Source organism: Bos taurus, chromosome 28 (genome assembly GCF_002263795.3).
Source record: "Bos taurus isolate L1 Dominette 01449 registration number 42190680 breed Hereford chromosome 28, ARS-UCD2.0, whole genome shotgun sequence".
Lineage (NCBI taxonomy): Eukaryota > Metazoa > Chordata > Mammalia > Artiodactyla > Bovidae > Bos > Bos taurus.
The window spans coordinates 28,518,003-28,544,450 of record NC_037355.1 but is presented as its reverse complement, the minus strand read 5'-3'; the positions used below and the strand labels follow the sequence as shown (position 1 = coordinate 28,544,450).

The following is a 26,448-nucleotide window of genomic DNA, read 5'->3' as shown; positions in this document are numbered from 1 at the left end:
TAGATTTTCATCTTCAAGATAAATAAGCTAATACAAGCTAAACCTCAAGATTAGTATTTTACAATAACTAACTTTTGTTCCAACAGTATTTGATCTGCATTATCAGTTTTAGAAATTGCAAATAGTTGGACTTCCCTCATAGCTCAGTTGATAAAGAATCTGCATGCAATGCAGGAGACCCAGGTACAATCCTTGAGTCAGTAGATCCCCCTAGAGAAGGAAATGACAACCCACTCCATTATTCTTGCCTGGAGAATCCCATGGACAGAGGAGCCTAGCAGACTACAGTCCATGGGGTTGCAAGAGTCGGACATGACTTAACAACTAAACCACCATATAGACACCTGATGTATTTTTGTGCATTGGATATAATACAACATATAATACAACATACAATACAATAGTTTGTGCATGGGTTCTGGAGTCAGATCATGACCTGTCCTGCCACTTTATAGCATTGTCACCTTGGGCTTCTTACTTCTCTAACCCTCAGTTTTATATCTGTTAAGTGTAGGTAGTAGTATCACCTATCTCATAGAATTGCAGTAAGAACTTAAAAGAGATAATAGAAGTGTTTAACACAATACCTAGCATAGAATGGACTTCCCCAATGGCTCAGAGGGTAAAGAATCTGCCTGCTATGCAGGAGACACAGGTTTGATCCCTGTGTTGGGAAGATTCCCTGGAGAAGAGAATGGCAACCTACTCCATTATTGTTGTCTGGAGAATTCCATGGACAAAGGAGCCTGGTGGGCTACAGTCCATGGCATCGCAAAGAGTCAGATACGACTGAGTGACTAAGCGTGCATGCAGAGAACATGCAAACTATAATTCTTAGTATGTCTTTAATCATTGGTGGTGTTCAAGGAATACCTGAAACTGTTTGACTTTGAAATGATTTAAAAGTTCTTCATCCAAAGGATTTCCTGGGAAATGGTAGTTTCTAGAACGGTGTAAATCAAGGATATGAACAGTGATCCTCAGAGTGAAGCTCTTTTTCTTTTTTCCTGTGGTGTATTTTTTCTTGAAAGTGATTTTCCAAATAGAAGAAGGTGCAACACTATTGACTTATTTTTCAAAATTTGTATGTGAGGTTTTTTTCCCCACGGAGTGGTAGGGAAGCCTTTTCTAACCCATGTGACTGAAATAAGTATTGCTGCTGAGCTCAGGACAGTTCTTTTCAGCACTGATTGATTTGAGTGGCCAACATTCAAAATTAAATTCTTAGATTTGGATAGCAGATAATCAATAATGACAAAATATAGATTCTCCCACCCAGAGCTGCCTTGAAGCAAGTTCACAGGCATAATGTGGTAGAAACTAACATGGTTGATGATTTTCCACATCTAGGGTTTTGATAACACCTCATCAAATACTAAGAACTGAAATAGATCATTTCAATAAAGTTATATCATTTCTTTGAAATGAATCTATTGCATTACACTTTTGAATTTTTATCATTGCTTTAATCAAATCTTCTGCCACTGTTTTATTTTTTTAAAAGCATCCTCATTTATTATCCTTATTCTCTCTAGCCATCTAGTTAATGAAGTAGGAAAGCATTTGTATTCTAGGAGTTTGGAGTTGTTCTTAGAGCTAAAGTGGCTAGAATTGGGACTGAAAAGAGAACGGCTTTCTGCAAGAGTGAAGTTTCCAGGATCTTAAGCATTCACGTTCTGTAGTTTGTTGCACAGAAATTTTTGTTTGTTGCCTCAAATTCAATAATACCTTTTAAAAGTTTGGAAACTGAGTTAGGAATAGAAGAAATCATGAACTATAAATTAGAAACATCTCAATTTAATTTTCATCTGACATATCCCCAAATTCTTTCTTTCTGCAAGTTCAGGTATGGGATAAAAGAAGAATAACAAGTATTTTAACTGTGCAACATTTTCTGTTTGATTGAGAATAGTGTGATTGTTTAAGATTGATATCTTACAGGCTTTGGCACCTATCTATGCACCAACTAAACAATGAAGAGTGAGCATTAATTGCATGAGGAAATTGCTGACTTTTCTCTTTCTTTCTAACATCCTTCTTTCCTGGCCTTAACCCAGCCTTAGGTAGAAATACTGTTATCATTTGGAAATGATATGCAAACATTGCATCTTTTGGAAGAAGCATATTATTATCATTGTTTCTGAAATACAACCTCAAGTACTTCTTGAGGGATTTGGGCAGGCTTTGAAATGTATTTCAGCAACATAGAGAAATGTTAGTATTAAAACAATCCAGTTATTTCCATCTCATAAAAGATGATACCTTAATTTAAATAGTAAAGCTGTGTTCTTTATCAGGTTTTCTATATACCAGAGATGTTTTGAAGTTCTAGATGATGTGTTAGCATCTATTTTGCTGGCACAGTCTATCAACTTTTATTCAACAGAAAAAAGTTTACCTTACACTATAGAACTTGAAAAGTAGATCTTAACTAGAATAAATAATTGAGGTTAAGCTCATAGATACAATTTTTTTCCTTTGGCTTTATCTAGTTGAGTCCTAGAAGGCAAAATTGTTGGCCTTATTTTGTTCAAACCTATTACAATACTCACTGTGTTTGAGCACAGTGAGTATTAACAAGTTTGTTTGAATCGTGTCTGGAAATCCCAGTCCCAGGTCTCCTGATGGTCTCCTGCAATTTTAACCAGATATTTTATAAGTTTTTGTGATGGGTAAGAAACCAGAGTGTGAATCTTTCAGCATAAAGCCATCCTGGTGAAACAATTTGAGGTTTTAGACTAACTGAGAAGTATATTACACATGTAATTGCTGATTTGTTCTAAGTTTACTCAAGTCTTTCAGCTTATCTGAAAAATTAAAAGATTTAGATATGGTGCAGTTGAGATCAATACCAGGACTCCTATGAGGTTATTAATTTCTTTGTACTTGAGGTCAGTAATTTGAATGTTCTAATGATATTGAGTCTGTTGCTATGTTTTAAAATTTAAAACATACAATATCTAAGACTAGGTCATGTAAATGAATGGTAAAACAGTTAAATTTCATTTTAAGTCAGTGAGCCCACTGCTTTGAAATATTGTGCATAGTTTTGTTCTCCAAAAGGGGAATAACATTTGTCAGTAACTTGAATAGAAATTCTGTTGTGATCAGTTTATCTGCATTCTTTCAGAGATTCAGGTGATTGGAGTAGTGTTTGATATGCCGCTTCTAAGATATATAAAATAGTATAGTGCTCTGTAAGGTATCTGCAAGTACTGCTTCTTTTTAAAATACCCAATTCTGTTTAATTGTCAGCATATACACTGAAGTAGTTGCTAGAATCTTAACCTCAGGAACTTTAATATGAAATAAGTTTCTATAATTTTTTTTACTGAATAACATGTTAATATGTTGCTTAATCTTATATTGTATGGTCTTACAATAGAATTAGAATATATTCTATTTCTTTTAACTTTTATATAGATATCTTCCTTTTAGTTTGTTTTGTTATGTTCATTATCTATATTGAATTTATAACTTATATTGAATTAAGTATAAATCATTATGATAGGTTTTCCTAGTAAAAATGCATATTAATACTAAATGTTCATTAGTAACAAAAAATATAAATAACCATCTCTGAAACAGTGAGAGAAAATGAGCATCACCATCAGTCTGCTAAGGAAGACTATGTTTTACTTGCTCTGTGCCTCCTGAAGTGTATAAATGGTATTTGCTTAGAACAAAAGTGAGTTAAAATTTAGGCAAAGATAAAGCTTTATCCAAAAGATTAAGTGAAGGAACAGTTTACTTGACATTCTCAATTTGCAAAATGAAACATTGAGAAGACTTTAGAAATAAGAAAAAATAGCCAAAAACCTTCCTTCCACTGTCCTTTAAATCTTGATTTTCCATTTTCATCATACTTTGGTACTTTTAAAGATTTATTCATTGTTAAACTCAAATATATCTATTTTCACAGATTCTCCTCTGGCTTTGTTGTTTGACTTGAGGATATCATTTTATGGTAGAATCGGGCGTTTGATTTGAAAAGATCAGCTAAGAAACATTTGTGCAACACAAAATAGTCTAAAAATTTATTTTCTTCTTTCCAAATCTTGACATTTTTATTTGATTCTCCTCCTAACTAATTTGATGGATCAGTTATGATGGTGTTATGATAGTTTTGGTGTTTGTGATTAATATATATTATGAATTTTATAAGAATTGTCTGAGTCTTGGAAACTTGAAAACCCACTTATAAGTTCTTAAGAGTTAATAGATAGTTGTATAATCATAAATGTACCTGAACTACTCTTTGGTATGTGGATGCCTCAGAAAACATAATGTAACTTCTCTCCCTCTCTCCTTCTGCCCCCACCCCAACTCCAGAAGTATGGAGAAACAGTGCAGACCTTTATTAAAGAGACAGAAGACTGTTGCACAGGGCACATCACAAAGCATGACTAATTTAAAAGTCCTCTTTAAACATCTTTGTTTCTTGTTTTCAAAGAGCTACTGCAAAATATGTGTTCTCTGTCCGTCCTCACACACACGTGTGCCCGTATGTGCTCACCTGCCTTCTTTTCTCCGTTTTCCCAGCTTTGATGCTTTCTATTCCTCTCTGGTCATGTCTCCTTATCCTTTTTGGCTCACCTTTCAAGATTCCTTTTTCCTTTTATATTTATTCTCCCAGATGTCTTCTTCAACTTTTTCTTATGTAGAGCAATTTGACCTTCTTTTGGCCTCTCCTGGTCCCTATAGCTGTACTCAGTACAGCAGAGGTCTTGTATATAGCCCTGCAAACAGAAATATTTTCTCATTTAGAGGGCTTTTCTCTAGGAGAAAAATCACACTAACTGTACTAGCACTGTAAAGTGTCAATGTAAAATAGCCCCTATGGTCTGATAGTAATTCTCAATCAGTATACAATTTAAGGTCTGTTCAGTGACATCTTTATTATCTCTGCAAATTTTATAATTGCCCCAATGGTGGAGGTGATTAGACCTAAACTATAACCCTAAATGCATCTCATGCAGAGTCTCTCAATCTACATTATTTATATTTTGGAAAACAATCATATGTTTTGCTAGTAATCAAAAGACCTTCAAAAGAAATAGGCTGCTCAAGTCAGAAGCTGTTAAAGAAGAGTGGATGCACACTTATATGTAAATGGATTTTTAATAAAGGTACCAAATTAATTATATGGAGAAAGGAAGATGTTTTCAGCAGATGGCTTAGAAACAACTATGTATCTTTATTTTAAAAAATAAACCTTACCACCTTACTTCACTATACACAAAATTCTTTTGAAATGGATCATAGACCTAAGAATAAAATCTAAAACTATAAGGCTTCTAAAAAAAACCAGAGAATATTTTTATGGACCAGAGATAGGCAGAAATTTATTAGATAGAATACAGAAAGCAATAGCCATAAGGGGAAAATTGAAAAATTAGATTCGATGAAGGTTTAAAACTTCTGATTATTGATATACAATAGAAATTATAAGCCACAGACTAATAGAATGTACTTTTAGTACATATTTGATTGTATTTGTTATCTGTTACCCAGTAATAAATCCAAACCTTAGTGGCTTAAGACAATTATTATTTCTTGTCTCATGCTTTCTGTGAATAAGAAATTGGGGACCAGTTTGCCTACATGATTTTGGCTCAGTCTTTTCCATTAAGTTGCAGTAAGGTGTTGGCTAGGACCTTAGTCATCTAGCTTGACTAGGGGTATAAGATTCATTTCTAATGTAGCTCACTCAGATGGTTGATAAGATAGTACTGTTACTGAGAGGCCTCAGATCCTCTCTCTGTAGGCTTTCCATAAGCCTGCTTCTTGATTGTTCTGTTCTGATGACAGCTGGCTTCCCTCCAGCAGAGCAAGGTGCCTTTTATGCATTAACATCAGAAGTCATACATTATCACTTGAACTGTATCCTATTAGTTACACAGACCAGCCCTGATTCAATGTGGGAAGAGACTAGATCTACATAAGGACATGGATACCAGAAGGCAAAAAACACTGGGGTCATTTTGGAGACATTGAAAAGAGTCTCACGTCTGGAACATACCATGATCAGTAATAAAAAGACAAACAACCCAATTAAAAATGGGCAGAAGACTTGAACAGATACTTCCTAAAGAAAGATATATTAATTGCCAATAAACTGAGTGCATAAAGTGCATAAAACAGTCATCAGAGAAATGCTCAATAAAACCATGATGAGAGAACCACTAAAATGGCTAAATTAAAGAAAGTGGCAACATAAATTTTGACAAAGATGTGTTGCAGCTAGAACTCATACTCAACTTTCAGTTCAGTTCAGTCTCTCAGTTGTGTCTGACTCTTTGTGACCCCATGAATCGCAGCACACCAGGCCTCCCTGTCCATCACCATCTCCCGGAGTTCACTCAGACTCACGTCCATCGAATCAGTGATGCCATCCAGCCATCTCATCCTCTGTCATCCCCTTCTCCTCCTGCCCCCAATCCCTCCCAGCATCAGAGTCTTTTCCAATGAGTCAACTCTTCGCATGAGGTGGCCAAAGTACTGGAGTTTCAGCTTCAGCATCATTCCTTCCAAAGAAATCCCAGGGCTGATCTTCAGAATGGACTGGTTGGATCTCCTTGCAGTCCAAGGGACTCTCAAGAGTCTTCTCCAACACCACAGTTCAAAAGCATCAATTCTTCAGCACTCAGCTTTCTTCACAGTCCAACTCTCACATCCATACATGACCACTGGAAAAACCATAGCCTTGACTAGATGGACCTTTGTTGGCAAAGTAATGTCTCTTCTTTTCAATATGCTATCTAGGTTGGTCACAACTTTTCTTCCAAGGAGTAAGCGTCTTTTAATTTCATGGCTGCAGTCACCATCTGCAGTGATTTTGGAGCCCAGAAAAATAAAGTCTGACACTGTTTCCACTGTTTCCCCATCTATTTCCCATGAAGTGATGAGACCAGATGCCATGATCTTAGTTTTCTGAATGTTGAGCTTTAAGCCAACTTTTTCACTCTCAACTTTACTTGCAAGTAAAATAACAAGTAAAAAAGTTACAACTTGGAGGAAAGTCAAAATAGCCAAAATCTGAAACATGCCTGTGTTTAATCAATAAAGGAATGAATAAGTTTTGGTATTACTGTGTGTATTAGTATTAGATGCACAATATAATTAATACACAAAAGAAATTGCATAAATTACTTATTTTTATTTTGTCGAGTTATTATACTACTCTGCAATCAAAATTAATGAGTTGCTCGTTAATAGAGTGTGGATGAATCTCCCCAGCACTATGCTAAGCCATAGAAGCTGCACACTGAAGCATATGTGTTGATGATACCATTTGTAGGCAGTTCTAGAATAGGCAAAACTAATCCATGGTGCAAAAATATGGTGGCAATTAACTGTGAAGGGGCATAAAGGAAACATCAGGGGTGGTTGAAATGTCCTGCAACCCAAATATAGTATGTACCTGGGTTAGTCAGATATGTGTTTATAGAACTCATTGAATTGTATATTGGATTTGTGCATTTCACCATAAGTGGATTTTACTTAAAACTGTAACAAATATTGAACTCTACATTTGTTTTTTGCAGAGATAATTAACAACTGTGAAACTATCTTTCTTGTATTCTAAGCCTGAGCAAATGAGTAAATGTATTGCAGATAATGGGAATCAGTTTTCTCCCCTTTGGAGAAGGGCGTAACATGTATAAAGGGCAAGACTAAACTGTACTCTGTGATATTAAAATGGAATTAGAGCTACTATGAATTCATAGTTTATAATAGATATGATTATAATCATGAGGAAATACCAGCCTAATTCAAATTGAGGAATATTTTACAATATAATTCACCTGTACTTTTCAAATTGTTCAAGGTCAAAAACTGTAAAGAAACCAGATATAGTCATGAATCTGGAAGGGGATGTACATGCTAGGGCTGAATGACTACTAAGAGGAAAACCTCAACAGACCCTAAACTTTCATCTCTGGCTGATGTGTAGCTTCCATGAAAACAAGAAGTCAAAGGTAGAATGGTAAACAATGGGTAAGCGTTGAAAGAATGCCCACCACAGAGCCAATCTGCAAGCATCTAGAGAGTTTGTCTTTCCCACCCTTTGGATCCAGGAACTTAAGGAAATCTCTGTCAGATCATCAGCTGGTAATGAAACAGAGATTTGAGTGACTATGCTTGACAAAGTGTTTACAGAAGAATTTAGAGAAATTATTAAAGAAATGACTACAACCCACACAAGCACCAACAACAAACCCTGAGCAGGTGGGAGAACCCTATTTCCAGAATTACCACATTATAATATAGAAAACATTCAATTTTCAGTAAGAAATTATGCTTGAAAAGAAAGTACGACTCAGGAAAAGAAAGGAATAGGAACTATCCTTGAAAAAACTCAGATATTGAACCTACTATAAACAGACTTTAAAACAGACTTTAAATGTCCTAAGTATCCTCAAAGAGCTAAAGGAAAGTACACTAATGAACCTAAGGGAAACAAGGAGAATGAGTTTTGCTGCTGCTGCTGCTGCTAAGTCGCTACAGTTGTGTCTGACTCTGTGAGACCCCATAGACGGCAGCCCACCAGGCTCCCCTGTACCTGGGATTCTCCAGGCAAGAACACTGGAGTGGGTTGCCATTTCCTTCTCCAATGCATGAAAGTGAAAAAAGAAAGTGAAGTCGCTCAGTCGTGTCCGACTCTTAGTGACCCCATGGACCACAGCCTACAGGCTTCTCTGTCCATGGGATTTTCCAGGCAAGAGTACTGGAGTGGGGTGCCATTTCCTTCTCCAGTGCATGAAAGTGAAAAGTGAAAGTGAAGTTGCTCAGTCATGTCTGACTCTGAAGTAATAGCAATAAAGAGATACAAATTGTAAAAAAAAAAAAAAAAGTATCAAATAGAAATTCTGAAACTAAACATTTCCTATAGCTGAAAGGAAAATTTTAGTGAAGGGGTTCAACAGCAGATTTGAATACACAGGAAAAATCTTCAGTGAACGTGAAGGTGGGTCAATTAATACCATCCAGTCTGAAAAAACAGAAGAAAAAAAAATTGAAGAGAAATGGACACAGCTTAAGAAACTATGTGACACTACCAAGTATACCAACATATGTATAATAGGAATTTCAAAGGGCAAGGAGAGAAGAAAAGGGGCAGAAAGAGTAGTTGAAGATATAATGGCTGAAAACGTTCCAAATTCAATGAAATATATGAATCTACACATCCAGGAAGCTGAATAACTCCCAATAGGAAAAAATCAGAGACCCACACTGAGACACGTAATTACTGTCAAAAGCTGAAGTTGCTGAATCTTGAAAACAGCAAGAAAGAAGCAACTTACAACATACAACCTGTACACAGTAAGATTAACAACCAGTTTCTCTTCAGATACTATGGAGGACAGAGGGCTGACATATTTAGAGTACTGAAAGAAAAAATTGTCAACCAAGAATTCTATACCTACAAAATTATTCTTCAAAAATGAAGGAGATAGATATTAAACCATTCACAGATTAAGAAAAACTGAGGGAGTTTGTTGGTAGTAGCTCTACTCTACCCCAAATGCTAAAATGAGTACTTTAAGGCTGAAATGAAAGGACACTAGATAATAACTTGAAGCTATATTAAGAAATAACACTAGCAAAGATAACAACATAGGTAAATTAAAAAGGCAGTATTTTATTTGTAGTGTATAACTCCTGTTTATCCCTCTGTGATTTAAAAGACAAATGTGTAAGACAGTAATTAAAAAATCTATGTTAATGGTCACACTGTATAAAAATGTAATTGTGAAAATACTATAAAGGAAAATGGAACTCTACAAGAGTAGAATTTTTTAAAATACTGTTCAAGTTGGTATTTATTCAAACTAGATTGCTGTAAATTTAAGATGTTAATTGTAATCCACAGAGTGGCCACTAAGAAAATAACTAGGTATGGTTCCATTTACATGAAATATCCAGAAAAAGTAAATCCATAAAGACAGAAAGTACGTTAGTGGTTTCCAGGGGCTAGAGGGAGGAGCAGTGGAATGTGACTAAATGGATAAGGGGTTTCCAAATGGGGTGATGAGAACATTCTGGAACCAGGTAGTGGTGGTGGTTATATAATGTTTTTATTGTACTTAATACCACCAAATTGTACATTTTTAAATGGTTAACATGGTAAATTTTATGATAAGTACATTTTACCACAGGTTTAAAAAATTATGAGAAAAAAAAGAGCATGGTACTGGCATAAAAATAGACACATAGATCAGTGGAGTGAAATGAGGAATCCAGAAATAAACGCACATATATATGGTCAATTTGTTTTCAACAAGAAATAAATGGTAAAAGAATAATCATTTCAATAAATGGTATGGGCTCAACTGGATATCACATGCAAAAGAATGAATTTAGTCCCTACCTCTCATTAATACAAAGTTAACTCAAAATAGATCAGTGACCTAAATATAAAAGCTAAAACTGCAGAACTGTTAGAGAAACAGGTAAATCTTCATGATCCTGGATTTTGTGATGAAGTCTTTGATATGACATTAAAAGCACAAGCAATAAGAGAAAAAAAATAGACAAGTTGAGCTTCATCAATATTTAAAATTTCTGTGCACCAAAGAACATAATCAGGAGAGTGAAAGGCAATGAGCAGAATGAAAGAATTTATTTGCAAACCCTATATCAGATACATGTTTAGTATATAGAATATATAGAGAACCTTACAACTCAACAACAGAAAACAAATAACCCGATTCAAAAAAATGGGCAAAGGATTTGAATAGATATTTCTCCAAAGAAGATAATACAAATCGCCAACAGACACGTGAAAAGATGCTCAACATCATTAGACAGTAGGGAAATGTAAATCAAACCACAATAAGATACAAGTTGGCACTCACTAAGATGGATATAATTTAAAAAATGAAGAAAAGAAACTCAGGATGTGGAGAAATTGGAACCATTTTACATTGCTGGTAGTAATGCAAAATGGTATAGCTGCTGTGGAAAACAGTTTGGCCACTCTGCAAAAACATAAACATAGATGTGTGATATGACTCAGCAGTTCCATTCCCAGATATATACCCAAAAGAATTGAAAGCAGATACTCAAACAAATACTTGTACATGAATGTACATAGTAGCATTATTCACAACAGCCAAAAGGTGGAAACAACTCAAATACCCTTTAATGGATGAATGGATAAACAATTTATGGTACATATACAATGGAATATTATTTGGCAATAAAAAGGAATGAAATACTGATTGCTGCTACAACACAGATAGACCAACAAAAACCCTGATCTGCAAAAGAAACCAAATTTTTAAAGCCCACACATTTTCTGGTTAAATGGTTAGAATACTGAATTTTATGTCATGTGAATTTTACCACAATGGAAAATAATAATAAACCTCCAAAGGGAAAAACAAAGATGGACAAAGAAAGCTATTTTGGATTAGTGGAGATTAAAAAGACATGACAACTAAAGGCCATTTGTGTTTGTGGACTACACCCTGGACTAGAGGGAAAGTTCAGTTCAGTTCAGTCGTGTCCGACTCTTTGCAACCCCATGGACTGCAACATGCCAGGCCTCCCTGTCCATCACCAACTCCTGGAGTCTACTCAAACTCATGTCCATTGAGTCGGTGATGCCATCCAACCATCTCATCCTCTGTCATCCCCTTCTCCCGCCTTCAATCTTTCCCAGTATCAGGGTCTTTTCAAATGAGTCTGTTCTTTGCATCAGGTGGCCAAAGTATTGGAGTTTCAGCTTCAATATCAGTCCTTCCAGTGAATATTCAGGACTGATTTCCTTTAGGATGGACTGGTTGGATCTCCTTGCAGTCCAAGGGACTCTTCAAGTGTCTTCTCCAACATCACAGTTCAAAGGCATCAATTTTTTGGCACCCAGCTTTCTTTATAGTCCAACTCTCACATCCATACATGATTCCTGGAAAAACCGCAGCTTTGACTAGACAGACCTTTGTTGGCAAAGTAATGTCTCTGCTTTTTAACATGCTGTCTAGGTTGGCCACAACTTTTCTTCCAAGGAGTAAGCATCTTTTAATTTCATGGCTGCAGCCACCATCTGCAGTGATTTTGAGCCCCAAAAAGTAAAGTCAGCCACTGTTTCCACTGTTTCCCCATCTATTTCCCATGAAGTGATGGGACCAGATGCCATGATCTTCGTTTTCTGAATGTTGAGCTTTAAGCCAGCTTTTTTACTCTCCACTTTCACTTTCGTCAAGAGGCTCTTTAGCTCTTCTTCACTTTCTGCCATAAGGGTGGTGTCATCTGCATATTTGAGGTTATTGATATTTCTCCCAGCAATCTTGATTCCAGCTTGTGCTTCATCCAACTCAGAATTTCTCATGATGTACTCTGCATATAAGTTAAATAAGCAAGGGGACAATATACCGCCTTGACGTACTCCTTTTCCTATTTGGAACCAGTCTGTTGTTCCATGTCTGAGTAAGTTCTAACTTACTTCCTGACCTGCATACAGATTTCTCAGAACGCAGGTCAGGTGGTCTGGTATTCCCATCTCTTGAAGAATTTTCCACAGTTTGTGGTGATCCACACAGTCAAAGGCTTTGGCATAGTCAATAAGGCAGAAATAGGTGTTTTTCTGGAACTCTCTTGCTTTTTCAATGATCCAGCAGATGTTGGCAATTTGATCTCTGGTTCCTCTACCTTTTCTAAAACCAGCTTGAACATTCCAATTTCACGGTTCACATATTGCTGAAGCCTGGCTTGGAGAATTTTGAGCATTAGTTTACTAGCGTGTTAGATGAGTGCAATTGTGTGGTAGTTTGAGCATTCTTTGACATTGTCTTTCTTGGGATTGGAATGAGGAATGACCTTTTCCAGTCCTGTGGCCACTGCTGAGTTTTCCAAATTTGCTGGCATTTTGAGGGCAGCACTTTAGCTCAACTGGAATTCCATCACCTCCACTAACTTTGTTCGTAGTGATGCTTCCTAAGGTCCAGTTGACTTCACATTCCAGGATGTCTGACTCTAGGTGAGTGATCACACCATCGTGATTATCTGGGTCATAAAGATCGTTTTTGTATAGTTCTGTGTATTCTTGCCACCTCTTCTTAATATCTTCTGCTTCTGTTAGGTCCATAGAAGGAAAGTATTAATAGCTAAAAAGTAAATTACTGAGATAGTTTGCTAAATTTGATAATAGGCTGTGGATTACAAGTAATAATATGTATCAGTGTTAAATATCCTGATTTTATCAAATTTTTACTGTAGTATATGAGAGAATGTCTTTGTTCATAGGAAATATTTATTGAAGTATTGAAGTCTAAAGGGGCATGGCTCCAAGTTTTGATATAATATAAAAGAAGATATGTAAAATGATAAAGCAGATAAGGAGATATGTAAACTGTTGGTGAATGTGAGTAAAAAGCATATGGGAGTTCCTTATACAGTTCTCTCCACTTTTCTGAGTTTGAAATTACATCAAAATTAAAAGTTATAAACTTAAGATTTGTCTTTTTATTTTCTGAGCAGCAGCATGGTCCAGATGATTCTTAGAAAAATAATATTAGATATGTTTTTTTGGCCTGGTTTCCTCCTTTCAGTTTGTCCTTAGATTTTTGTCTAAGATTTTGTCTTAAGATTTTTGTTTCTCAACTTCTGGATCCCAATGTACTATTTATTTTCTTTTATTATAGCAGTTTCTCTATAAGATTATTACATAATTAATATGGGTTACTCAGCTTCTATTGATATTTATTCTAACAAGTAAGATTGTATGCCTTTGACAGCCTATTCTCATTTTGTGTATTTTTTTCTAGTTCACATGCTTTTCCTTTGCAGTATCTTGGATAATGTTAAAAAATGTACAATCTTCTTTTGAGAAATTAAAATATTAACTTGCCAGTGAACAACTTTGCTTCTCTTTTCATCCAGTAGCCTTTTTTTGTCTGAAATTTGTGTTTAATCTGTTGGTAAAAGATCAAGTGTGATATGAGGTCTAACCTTAATTGGACTGTGGGCTCATTTTTGGTTTTGGCTCAAGCAAGTAATCTCTAAATGCTGTTAGGCCAGACCAGGCTTTCTGCCCATCACAAATGAGTCAGAGAAGCCCTTTCCTAAGTAGAAACTGCCATCAAAACCTCTTACTGCTTCGTTGGCATTCAACTGTGGATTTTTGCCTTTTCCATTGTTGCTGTTTCATATTATAAGCAAATATCCAGGAGAGGCTATTTTGAGGGGGTTTACTAAGAAGATCATGATGATTCATTTGGTCCTCATGTCTTCCATTGGTTAACCACTTTTCTTTCCTTTGTGTGTATGATGGGATCTTCACTAGACAGAGGTAACCTATTGGGTGGCTGTGTACCTGGATGATGGTGTGGTCGTGCTTGTTGGTTTAGTTTCCATGATGCCCCTCCCAAGGTTATGCCTGCAGTGCTGCTGCTTACTTTGTGCTTGCATGATATTACTTTGACTGCGCTTTGTTGGTTTGGGTTTTTAAAACCTCCTCTCCCTTTTTTTTTGGTACCTAGAATAATTCCTGAAATTTCTTTGGTTGGTCCAAAGTGAGTCAAACTTATAAAAATGAGTTTCAAGTCTAACTCTTCCATGGATCCTTTTCAGTTTTTGAAAGTATCATTGATGTCACCTCTTAAGTTTCTGGTCTGGTAGGGAATTATAAAAAAAAAAAAGGGGGGGCGGGTAGGTTTCCCTTAAACACCCGGGAATAGACTGCTTCCTGGATAGACCATTTCTGAACCTGAGAATGGTTCTCAGAGAGAGCTGACAGAGCTGTCTCTGAGAGAGAGACCTGAGAGAGCTAACAAACTCTCTTTGTTAGCTTGTAGATTAAAGAAAATAAATACATACATAGAGTTAATACTAAGTTATAGGAGAGTTTCTTCAAATAGCTAAAATTTAGGAGGCTCCACCAAAGTAACAGTAAATATGACTAAATTATATCATGCCTAAAGCTTGATGTGTATGTCTGATTTGACATATTTCAGAGGTGCTATTTACTCTGTAAACTGTTCTACATTTCAAAAACTAAGATTCTTGGGGTTCATAAGATAAAAGTTAAAATTAATATTTCAGAAATTAATTTTCTGAGCATTTGGGTGGGTGCTGACAATAGTTGCTAACTTCTTCATTTCTGATCACTAGTTCTAATCATTAGTTGTTTTTCTTGGGTATTTAGAACTGATTTTTTTTTTTCTCTACCTTATATACCTCTATAGAAAAAGGTGGATTGTTTTTCAAACTCAGAAACAAATTCAGACCTGAAATGGGCCTGTTACATGTTAAATGGCAGGAGTTCATAAAACTGAAAACTTTCCATTGCTCACATTAAGCCAGTGTTGGAGCAAATAAACAAAATCATCTTTTGCTTATAATTTTAATCATCTTAAAAACTGTAAAGGATCCATTAATTTGGAATGGCCATCAGAGAAATGCTTATAATAAATAGCATAAAACTGTCAGATAAATGATCATTCATCTCTAACTATTTATATTCTCATTCTGTTATATCTCCTTTTTATCTTTTGGTTGGACCCATACATTCAATAGAAAATTGCCCAGGAACGAGAAAAATTTGCTGATGAAGGCAGTATATTTTACACCCTTGGAGAATGTGGACTTATATCCTTTTCAGACTACATTTTCCTTACGACTGTTCTTTCGAGTAAGTATGAACTTTTTATTCACTTACAGGTAGCATACAGGACTATAAAAAGAGTTAAGTTGATTGGAGGAGGAAACAAAACATGTTTGCAAAGTTAATGAATGATGTTACATCAAATTTCATTTGTTTTGGATTCTCTATAACTTGTATATAGAACCACCCGAAAAACAGGGAGGAAAATAAAGTATCCAGGTAAAGTTAGAAGAAAACAAAAAAGCAACTGTGAAGTTACCTTTTAACTGTTTGAAGCTCAAGATAATTTATACATTGCCTACTCCTTTAGCCTTCATTAATGTTTATACTTCCTCAGTAAAACACATATTAATCTAGTATTTCCTTTACTAAAGATGATTGGCTCAGTTGTTCTAATTGTGTTGAACATTCATTTTTGAACCTTGGAAGATTACTTCTTAAAACACAAAACTCAGGTTTTACTCCTTTAGAGCACTGATGAATTTCTGATTATTCTAGGCTAAACAGTTTTGTTGATTAGTATGCTACTGTAAGTGTTCTTAGCATTATTTCCCTTTAGTATGACTTTGTTTTAACCATTCAGGAAAAAAAGTGTATGTCTCTAGCTCTCTGTGTACATTCCATTGAAATCCACCTAACTTGATCCAAAGAGATCTGATACTTGAAAGAAGTGATTCTCAATTTTTTCCCCATGGAGGACAGAACCAAATAAAAATAAGCACCTCTTCCTACTCTTCTCCAGAGTAGGCATCTATAAAGATAAAACTGTAAACAGTTTTCCAAACTTATGGTTTCCAGTGGGGAAGGGATGAGGAGGGGTAAATTGGGAGATTGGGATTGACATATATACTACTGTATATAAGTGTGTTAGTTGCTCAATCGTGTCCACCTCTTTGCAACCTCATGGACTATAGCCCACCTGGCTCCTCTGTCTATGGAATTCTCCAGGCAAGGATACTGGGGTGGTTTGCCATTTCCTCCTCCAACTGTATATAAAATAGATAAGTAATAAGGACCTACTGTATAGCACAGGGAACTCTTCTCAATACTCCATAATGACCTATATGGGAAAAATATCTAGAAAAGAGTGAATATATGTGTAACTGATTTACTTTGCTGTATAGCAGAAACTAACACAACATTGTATATCAACTGTACTCCATAAAAAATTTTTTTAAACTATAAACAATTTTCAGTAAGTGATACACAGTTCTTGCCATAGCTGTGACTCTTCTTTCCTCCAATTGACAGAAAAAATGAAGAAATATAGACTGATATGCTTTACCATAGCTGTCCCTGAGTACCAAAGTAATTGACACGTGTATACCTGTGGCAGATTCATGTTGATATATGACAAAACCAATACAATATTGTAAAGTTAAAAAAAAAAGTTTGTAGTGGACCAGTGCTCTAGCAGCACAGATATATATTAACTTGTTATGAAGACCCAAAATAGTAAACTGAAAACACATTTATGATCTTATATTTTGTATTATTAATATTATTTTGATGCATTTTCAAAACAGACTTCAGTTCAAATCCTGACCCCACCACTTCTTACCTATGATTAAGTGTCAGGAAGACCACAGAGCAGAATCTTCAGTTTCTGCTGAAGATAGAAACTGCACATTGTGTAGCTCCCTAAATTCAGATATTTTTTAAAAAGTCACATTGACTTGTGAGTACTGGGAACCCCTCCAAGTAGCTCTACAGGTCTGGACACCTTTACTTCTTCGTACTCAGCTCCTGGCTTAACCTTGGTGTGTGATTTACAAAAAATGCTTAATATTACAATCTCATATACTTTCTGTATTTTTCAGGATGAGAAAATATGATAAGGATATGATTTTTAAGATTTTCTCTTTTCACTAGTTTTAAGCATTTTGATTATTACATGCTTTTAGTATTTCTCTTGCCTCATTGCAGGCAGACTCTTTACCATCTGAGCCACCAGGGAAGCCCCGTATTTCTCAGCCTTAGCACTGTTGATGTTTTAGGCAGGGTAACTGATTTTTGTGAGGGCTGTCCTTTCCATTATAGGATGTTTAGCAGCGTTCCTGGCCTCTGCGCATTAGATGCCAGTCATGCACACTCCCCCACCCAGTTGTTGCAAACAAAAATGTCTTTGTCAAATGTCCCCAGAGGAGTAGGAATGGGGAGGAATAATCCCTGGTTGAGAACCGCTGATGTAGTTTTTAGCAGGGCTGTTTGGTTTTCGTTTCATTATGTACCTCTGTATAGTGTTCTTGTGTTGCTTGTCTTGGGATTCTTTGAGTTTTGGGGTCTGTGGGTTTATAGTTTTCATCAAATTTGGAAAAATTTCAGCTGTTTCACCAAATACTTTTCTTTGAGGACTTCAATTGCACCTGCATTTTCCTTATATCAACCATGTAATGTTTGTAGTTTACTATCTTCATTTTACAGATGAGGAAATTGAGGCATACAAAACAATTAAAAACTTGCAATAAATGCTGGAGAGGGTGTGGAGAAAAGCGAACCCTCTTACACTGTTGGTGGGAATGCAAACTAGTACAGCCACTATGGAGAACTGTGTGGAGATTGCTTAAAAAACTGGAAATAGAACTGCCATACGACCCAGCAATCCCACTGCTGGGCATACACACTGAGGAAACCAGAATTGAAAGAGACACATGTACCCCAGTGTTCATCGCAGCACTGTTTATAATAGCCAGGACATGGAAGCAACCTAGATGTCCATCAGCAGGTGAATGGATAAGAAAGCTGTGGTACATATACACAATGGAGTATTATTCAGCCATTAAAAAGAATACATTTGAATCAGTTCTAATGAGGTGGATGAAACTGGAGCCTATTATACAGAGTGAAGTAAGCCAGAAAGAAAAACACCAGTACAGTATACTAACATATATATATGGAATTTAGAAAGATGGTAACGATAACCCTGTATGCGAGACAGCAAAAGAGACATAGATGTATAGAACAGTCTTTTAGACTCTGTGGGAGAGGGTGAGGGTGGGATGATTTGGGAGAATGGCATTGAAACATCTATATTATCATATGTGAAACAAATCGCCAGTCCAGATTTGATTCATAATCCAGGGTGCTTGGGGCTGGTGCACTGGGATGACCCAGAGGGATGGTACAGGGAGGGAGGTGGGAGGGGGGTTCAGGATGGGGAACACGTGTACACCTTTGGTGGATTCATGTCAATGTATGGCAAAACCCATACAATATTGTAAAGTAATTAGCCTCCAATTAAAATAAATAAATTTATATTTAAAAAAAAAAACTTGCCTCAAGTCCCACAGTAAGAAAATGATTTAGGGCTTGAACCCAGGCCACTCCAGCACATGGGCTTCTGTCACTTGGCTTTACTGCTGTGGTCACATTTTCAGCAGTGATAAGCTACCATAGTGCCTCTTCTTTCTCTAAAACTGAACTGTGGAAAGACTGGTCATAAACTCTCCTGTAGATAATGGGCAGTTCAGGCATTCTTAAAATCTGTATGTTTTGCACTGCATTGTTTACTTTATTTAACACATCATGGAGGGAAATATGCCACAGAAATGACATTGAGATCAGTTATTTCCCACGTCCTAATTGCTGCTAGAACGATAAGTGAGGCATTCAGTGAATCCACCTTTTTGTGAATAACAAGGAATCGTTACATCTAAATACACTTCTTGCAAGGTCGTCAGGCAAAAGGAAATGCAATCCTTTAAACACCAAAAGCTTTGCTAAGGAGTAGCTTGGGCCTTGGAGAATACGTTAGCGTATTTATTCATCTGTTACTCTAATGAACAACATGGACCATTCTTCAGATTTCTAATGGAAAACCAGCTAGAGCAATGTGAACAGCATAACCCATATAATACAAGACTGTTGTATTTCTAATTATCTGGGTTTTTTTTTTTTTTCAAAATTAATAGAATCAGTGGTGTTCAAGAATTTGCTATCAATTTTAGAAGTTTCATTTTTTAGCTAAACAAGAATTTTTTTGATTCACACCCAGAATAATAACCAATTTGGCAGCAATATCTTGTGCTTATAATAAGCAGTGACATAAATTTCTCACTCTTCTCTGTATGTACTTTGGATAATGGGTGCCTTCTCTGGCCAGCCTAAAATTTTAAATACCTTTTATCCTGTCATACACACACACTTACACATACACATCTCCTAAATCCCTCTTTTGCTCTCTTTTTTCTCCTTGGCATTTGTCATGATTTCACATTCTATATCAGTTTAGTTTTGTTCAGTCACTCAGTCGTGTCCAACTCTTTGTGACCCCATGGACTGCAGCACGCCAGGCTTCTCTGTCCATCACCAACTCCCAGAGCTTACTCAAACTCATGTCCATTGAGTCAGTGATGCCATCCAACCATCTCATCTTCTGTTGTCCCCTTCTCGTGCCTTCAGTCTTTCCCAGCATCAAGGTCTTTTCCAGTGAGTCAGTTCTTCTCATCAGGTGCCAGAATATTGGAGTTTCAGCTTCAGCATCAGTCCTTCCAATGAATATTCAGGACTGATTTCCTTTAGGACTGACTGGTTGGATCTCCTTGCAGTCCAGGGGAGTCTCTTTGCAGTCCAAGGCACTCTCAAGAGTCTTCTCCAACAACACAGTTCAAAAGCATCAATTCTTGGATGCTCAGCTTTCTTTATAGTCCAACTGTCACATCCATACATGACTACTGGAAAAACCATAGCTTTGACTAGACAGACCTTTGTTGGCAAAGTAACATCTCTGCTTTTTAATATGCTGTTTAGGTTGGTCATAGCTTTTCTTCTAAGGAGCAAGTGTCTTTTAATTTCACATTCTATATAATTGATTTATTTTCTTTCCTAAAAAATTATATGAGTTTCAGGTGTTCAGCATTATAATTCAAAATCTTATATACACTACAAAGTGATCACTATTACAAGTCTAGTTATCATCCGTCACCATGTATAATTAACCCGCTTTACCTATTTCACCTACCCTTCAACCCCTTTCCCCTCTGGTAACCTCTAGTATGTTCTCTCTGAATTTCATTTTGCTTTATGTTGTTTGTTTTTTTTTTAGATTCCACATGTGAATGAAATAATTTGGTATTTGTCTTACTCTATCTGAATTACTTCACTTAGCATAATACCCTCAAGGTCCAAGGTTGTCACAAGTGGCAAGATTTTACCTTCCTTTATGACTGAGTTATGTTCCATTTTGTGTGTGTGTGTGTGTGTGTGCGCGCATGCATGTGTGTATACCACATCTTCTTTATCCATTCATCCATCAGTGGACACGTAGGTTGTTTCTGTGGCTTGGCCATTGTAAATAATGCTGCATTGAACATAGGGATACCCTTATCTTTTAAAATTAGTATTTTTGTGTTCTCCAGATAAATACCCAGAAGTGGATAATTGATATATCTTCTTTATTGTCCATCTTCCTACCTAGAATGTAACTGCTTGACAGTGAGCATAGGTTTGTAATGATTATTTGTTATAGATTTGTAGTGATATTAATTACAAACTTATCTACTATATATAAAGCATTGTGGCAAAGTAACAAAGCAAGGATTGTTTTTTTTTCAGTCTTCTCTGAAATGAAGTTTGTAAAACAGAAGACTCTACTGTTTATATCCTGAGTTGAGAACAATTCTTTCAGCTGTTGATGTCCTCAGTCCACATCCAGTACCAGTGGAGTGAGGAAAATATGTTTTTAAGCTAACCTACTTCTAAATGAAGAAATATAATTATATGAGAAATATAATTATAAGCTTTCTTATAATTCAGAATTAAATTATTTGTATCCCCCTCTTACCCTAATTCATAGATTTTATTGTTTCATACTTTATCTGTCTGATGAGGTTTGATGGATTAACTTGAACAATTGTCAAACATGAGCCATAGCATCTGTATTAAGTGGAATACTAAGTATTTACTAAATAACTGCTCACTGATAAAATAAATTTAGATTCATTCCAGGCACGATAAAGACTAATAATTATTATTATTATTAAATAATTTCCAAAGAGGCTTTGATCCTTAAACTAGGTTAACTGAAATTGAATGAGAATGCCAAAGCATGGTTTATTAATGGCTGAGTACTCTGGACTCACCACCTACATTAGCTGGTGGTCTTAAATCCTGTAATTGAAGTCAGAGACTTATAACTTGATATAAAGAAAAGTCATCTAGATTTATCTAGAATGCTATATATTATTTATTGATTTGGATCATTCATAGCTAATACTAAGATTCACTACATTATCATAACATAACTTAGAATCTGGATCTTGGCCATTGACAGGTTGAAATATTTATATGTGTTCATATATTTTCTAAATAAAGTTATTGATGCTGTGGGCTATTTAGACCCATGTTTTAGATAGCTTGTGGAGGCAATCATAAAATGATCAAAAGTGGATTATTTGTAAGCAATCTTACTATGCACTATTAATCTTTGAAAAGCCATCAGAAAAATCAAAAGCAAGAACTGGTACAGTGTGTTCAGTACCTAAGAGGAGACATAATGAAAATCAGGCATAAGTCAATATGTTCTGCTTTTGATTCCTTCTTTAGATTTGGAGGAATTAGTGGAGAAATTTAATTAAGTGGGTTTTCACTATAGGAGAATTTGACTTACTAACAGTTATCCCCATTGTGATGCATCTTTCTCACAAATATACAAACCTTTTGGGAAATTACAGCATCATTCAAGTGAAAGCTTATAATATTTTATTTCTCTTGCTATATTGAAGTCAAGAACTGATCACAAAGTGTATGTGACTTGGAGGTAGTAATATTGATCAGTGCCATTCTGGCTAATGAAAATGTTATAGAAGTTATATCTCAAAATAAGTTTTTCAAGTTGAGTGATCTGTTGGAAAATATGGGCACAGCAACATACTGAAATCTATTAACAAATCTATTTTATTGCCATATTATAGTTAGAGAAGTTATAGAGAAAATTTGGTTTAACTATTTTCTGTGCTTCTCAATCAGCAAAAACAAAATGGGGAGCTGACTGTGGCTCAGATCATGAACTTCTTATTGCCAAATTCAGGTGTAATTTGAAGAAAATAGGGAAAACCACTAGACCATTCAGGTATGACCTAAATCAAATCCCTTACAATTAGATCTGAAAGACAGAGTACCTAAAGAACTATGGGCAGAGATTTGTGACATTATACAGGAGGCAGTGATCAAGACCATCCCCAAGAAAAAGAAATGGAAAAAGACAAAATGGTTGTCTGAGGAGGCCTTACAAATAGCTATGAAAAGAAGAGAAGCTAAAGGCAAAGGAGGAAAGGAAAGATATACTCATTTGAATGCAGTGTTCCAAAGAATAGCAAGGAGAGATAAAGAAAGCCTTCCTCAGTGATCAGTGCAAAGAAATAGAGGAAAACAGTAGAATGGGAAAGACTAGAGATCTCTTCAAGAAAATTCAAGATACCAGGGAACATTTCATGCAAAGATGGACACAATAAAAGACAGAAATGGTATGGACTTAACAAAAGCTAAAGATATTAAGAAGAGGTGGCAAGAATACATGGAAGAACTATACAAAAAAGATCTTCATGACCCAGATAACCATGATGGTGTGATCACTCACCTACAGCCAGACATCCTGGAATCCATAGTCAAGTGGGCCTTAGGAAGCATCACTGTGAACAAAGTTAGTGGAAGTGATGGAATTCCAATTGAGCTATTTCAAATCCTAAAAGATGATGCTGTGAAAGTGCTGCCCTCAGTATGCCAGCAATTTTGGAAAACTCAGCAGTGGCCACAGGACTGGGAAAGGTGTTTTCATTCCAGTCCCAAAGAAGGGCAATGCCAAAGAATGTTCAAACTACCACATGACTACACTTATCTCACAGGCCAGCAAAGCAATGCTCAAAGTTCTTCAAGCCAGGCTTCAACAGTACATGAATCGTGAACTTCAAGATGTTCAACCTGGGTTTAGAAAAGGCAGAGGAACCAGAGATCAAATTGCCAACATCTGTTGGATCATAGAAAAAGCAAGAGAGTTCCAGAAAAATATCTACTTCTGCTTTATTGATTATGCCAAAGCCTTTGTGTAGATCACAACAAACTGGAAAATTCTTCAGGAGATGGGAATACCAGACCACCTTACTTGCCTGCTGAGAAATCTGTATACAGGTCAAGAAGTAACAGTTAGAACTGGACATGGAACAACGGACTGGTTCCACATTGGGAAAGGCTGTATATTGTCACCCTGCTTATTTTAACTTAATAGAAGAGTACATAACGCGAAATGCCAGGCTGGATGAAGTGCAAGCTGGAATCAAGATTGCTGGGAGAAATATCAATAACCTCAGATATGCAGATGACACCACCCTTATGGCAGAAAGTGAAAAGGAACTAAAAAGCCTCTTGATGAAAGTGAAAGAGGAGAGTGAAAAAGTTGGCTTAAAACTCAGCGTTCAAAAAATTAAGTTCATGGCATCTGATCCCATCACTTCATGGCAAATAGATGGTAAAACAATGGAAATAGTGACAGACTTTATTTTCTTGAGCTCCAAAATCACAGCAAATGGTGACTGTAGCCATGAGATTAAAAGACGTTTGTTCCTTGGAAAAAAAGCTATGACCAACCTAGACAGCATATTAAAGAGCAGAGATATTACTTGGCCAACAAAGGTCTGTCTGGTCAAAGCTATGGTTTTTCCAGTGGTCATGTATGGATGTGAGAGTTGAACTATAAAGAAAGCTGAGCCCCAAATAATTGATGTTTTAGAACTGTGGTGTTGGAGAAGACTTTTGAGAGTCCCTTGGACTGCAAGGAGATCCAACCAGTCAAATCCTAAAGGAACTCAGTCCTGAATATTCATTGGAAGGACTGATGCTGAAACTGAAACTCTAATACTTTGGCCACCTAATGTGAAGAACTGACTCATTGGGAATGACCCTGATGCTGGGAAAGACTGAAGGCGGGAAGAGAAGGGGACGACAGAGGATGAGATGGTTGGATGGCATCACTGACTTGATGGACATGAGTTTGAGCAAGCTCCAGGGGTTGGTGATGGACAGACAAGCCTGGCGTGATGTAGGGTCACAAAGAGTCACACACGACTGACGACTGAACTGAACTGACTGATGCTTCTCAGGTGGCTCAGTGGTAAAGAATCTGCCTGCCAGTGCAGGTGACATGGGTTCAATCCCTGAATCAGGAAGATCCCCTGGAGAAGGAAATGGTAACCCATTCCAGTATTCTTGCCTGGAAAATCCGATGTACCTGGTGAGCAAAAGAGTTGGACATGACTTAGCAACTGGGTACGAGCACATGTAATTTTTATGTCTCAGGATTTTCTGTTGTTGCCTAATTGTCCTTATGAAGGGTAAAACAAAGAAGAAAATGGTTGATCTTATTCAGTGTTGTTTTACCCTATAAAAAGTGCTTAGAACTTCAGAAATACTCATTAGCATGCTGTTAGGCGAAAAGTGTCTCACTGTGTTGTTTACCAGTAACTTCTTTCTCTAGCATAGCCCTTCTTATGGTTAATTCATTGATTTTATAATAGTACAGCTTCTGTCAAAACAATAAAATAATGCATTTAAGTATATCAAATATTTATGATGTTAAGTTCATTTTGAACCAGATGTACTTGAAAATATTATGTCATTTCAGTAGACCCTGTTACAGAAAGTTGAAGCATTTACATCTTTGTATCAACAACCACAAAACAATTTTAGTTCACATTAGCAAAAAATAAGTGGTGTTTGTATTTAGCTCTCTCAAGTCTCCTTGTGACTTTACTAGATTAAACTTTTTCATTTGCAAAAGCAAAGTTTATCCCTTGAGAACAATGCTTGAGATTTGTTCTGAGGGTTCATAAAGCCAAGGGGAGAACAGAGACTAAAGTAGTAAATTGTGACTTACAATAAAGATAAGATCTAAATGTGTTTTGACTGTGTCTTGAGAAAGATTTTATAATTTTATACCCATGAGGAAATCAGTTATTAGCCTTTTCATATTTGTGTTTTATTTAAATTGATCCATTTTCATGTTTTGAAAATTCTATTCTAAAAATTCTAATATTATCTTAAAATCTTACGGAAATCTGATTGAGATCGCAGGATTCCTAGAGAGCTCTGCCCTTTCAGTACAGATAGTCAAATGGGCCTGTTTTCTAAAAAGAATATTGAGTGAGGTGATCAGGAGTATTTTCTGTATGCTCTATGAGCTGGTGCCGCCACTCAAATTATTGTTTGCATAGACTTTGTTCTCTCTTGAACGGCTTGTGTTGGCCTGTAAAGCTTACTGCCTCTTTTCCCATGGAGCCGCTTTTTATGATATATGAGATTCATATATAGGAGCTCTGAAAGAGAGAAAAGAAAGAGGTCTGCCCTTGTTTTTCCATCTCTGCTCCTTAGGACCTTGGGAGCAAAGGCCTAACAAGGGAAGGCTTCCTTCCGCTTTAGATCTCATTTATCAATGGGAGAAAATTCCTGGAGCAAGAAAAGTAAAACTCCAATATAGCTAAATTCTCTGCCTTCTAGAAAGTACCCTAACCTGTCACATTGTTTCTTCTTCTCCCTTCACTCTTCACATCAGAATTTTCTCCTATATCTCAGCTAAGATTCTAGTTGTTTTAAAAATCAGAATTAAAAAAATTTTTTTACATTGAATTGTGAATGAATTATGATTCCTTGTAACAGCTCCAGAGGTATTTGTTAATTTGAAAAACTCTCTAATTAATGCAAGTTTAGACAGTGGTTATGGTATCACTGAATAATATCTTGAAATTAGGAACTCTGCTGTGTGGCTTTGTATCCCCAAAGTACCTAACACAGCATCCTACTAATAGTAATCATTCCAAAAATATTTCAGTGAAAGAATATTTGGGATGTGA

General features: G+C 36.1%; 1 protein-coding gene across 3 annotated transcripts in view; it reads left to right on the top strand.

Annotated features, from left to right (window-relative positions):
• The window catches only part of MICU1 (mitochondrial calcium uptake 1), a 216,100-nt gene that overhangs the window by 74,519 nt on the left and 115,133 nt on the right, over window positions 1-26,448 (top strand). For all 3 annotated transcript variants that reach the window (NM_001075338.1, XM_059882478.1, XM_059882479.1), the window contains 1 exon segment: window positions 15,523-15,637. In NM_001075338.1, the coding sequence (NP_001068806.1) occupies window positions 15,523-15,637 (115 nt within the window).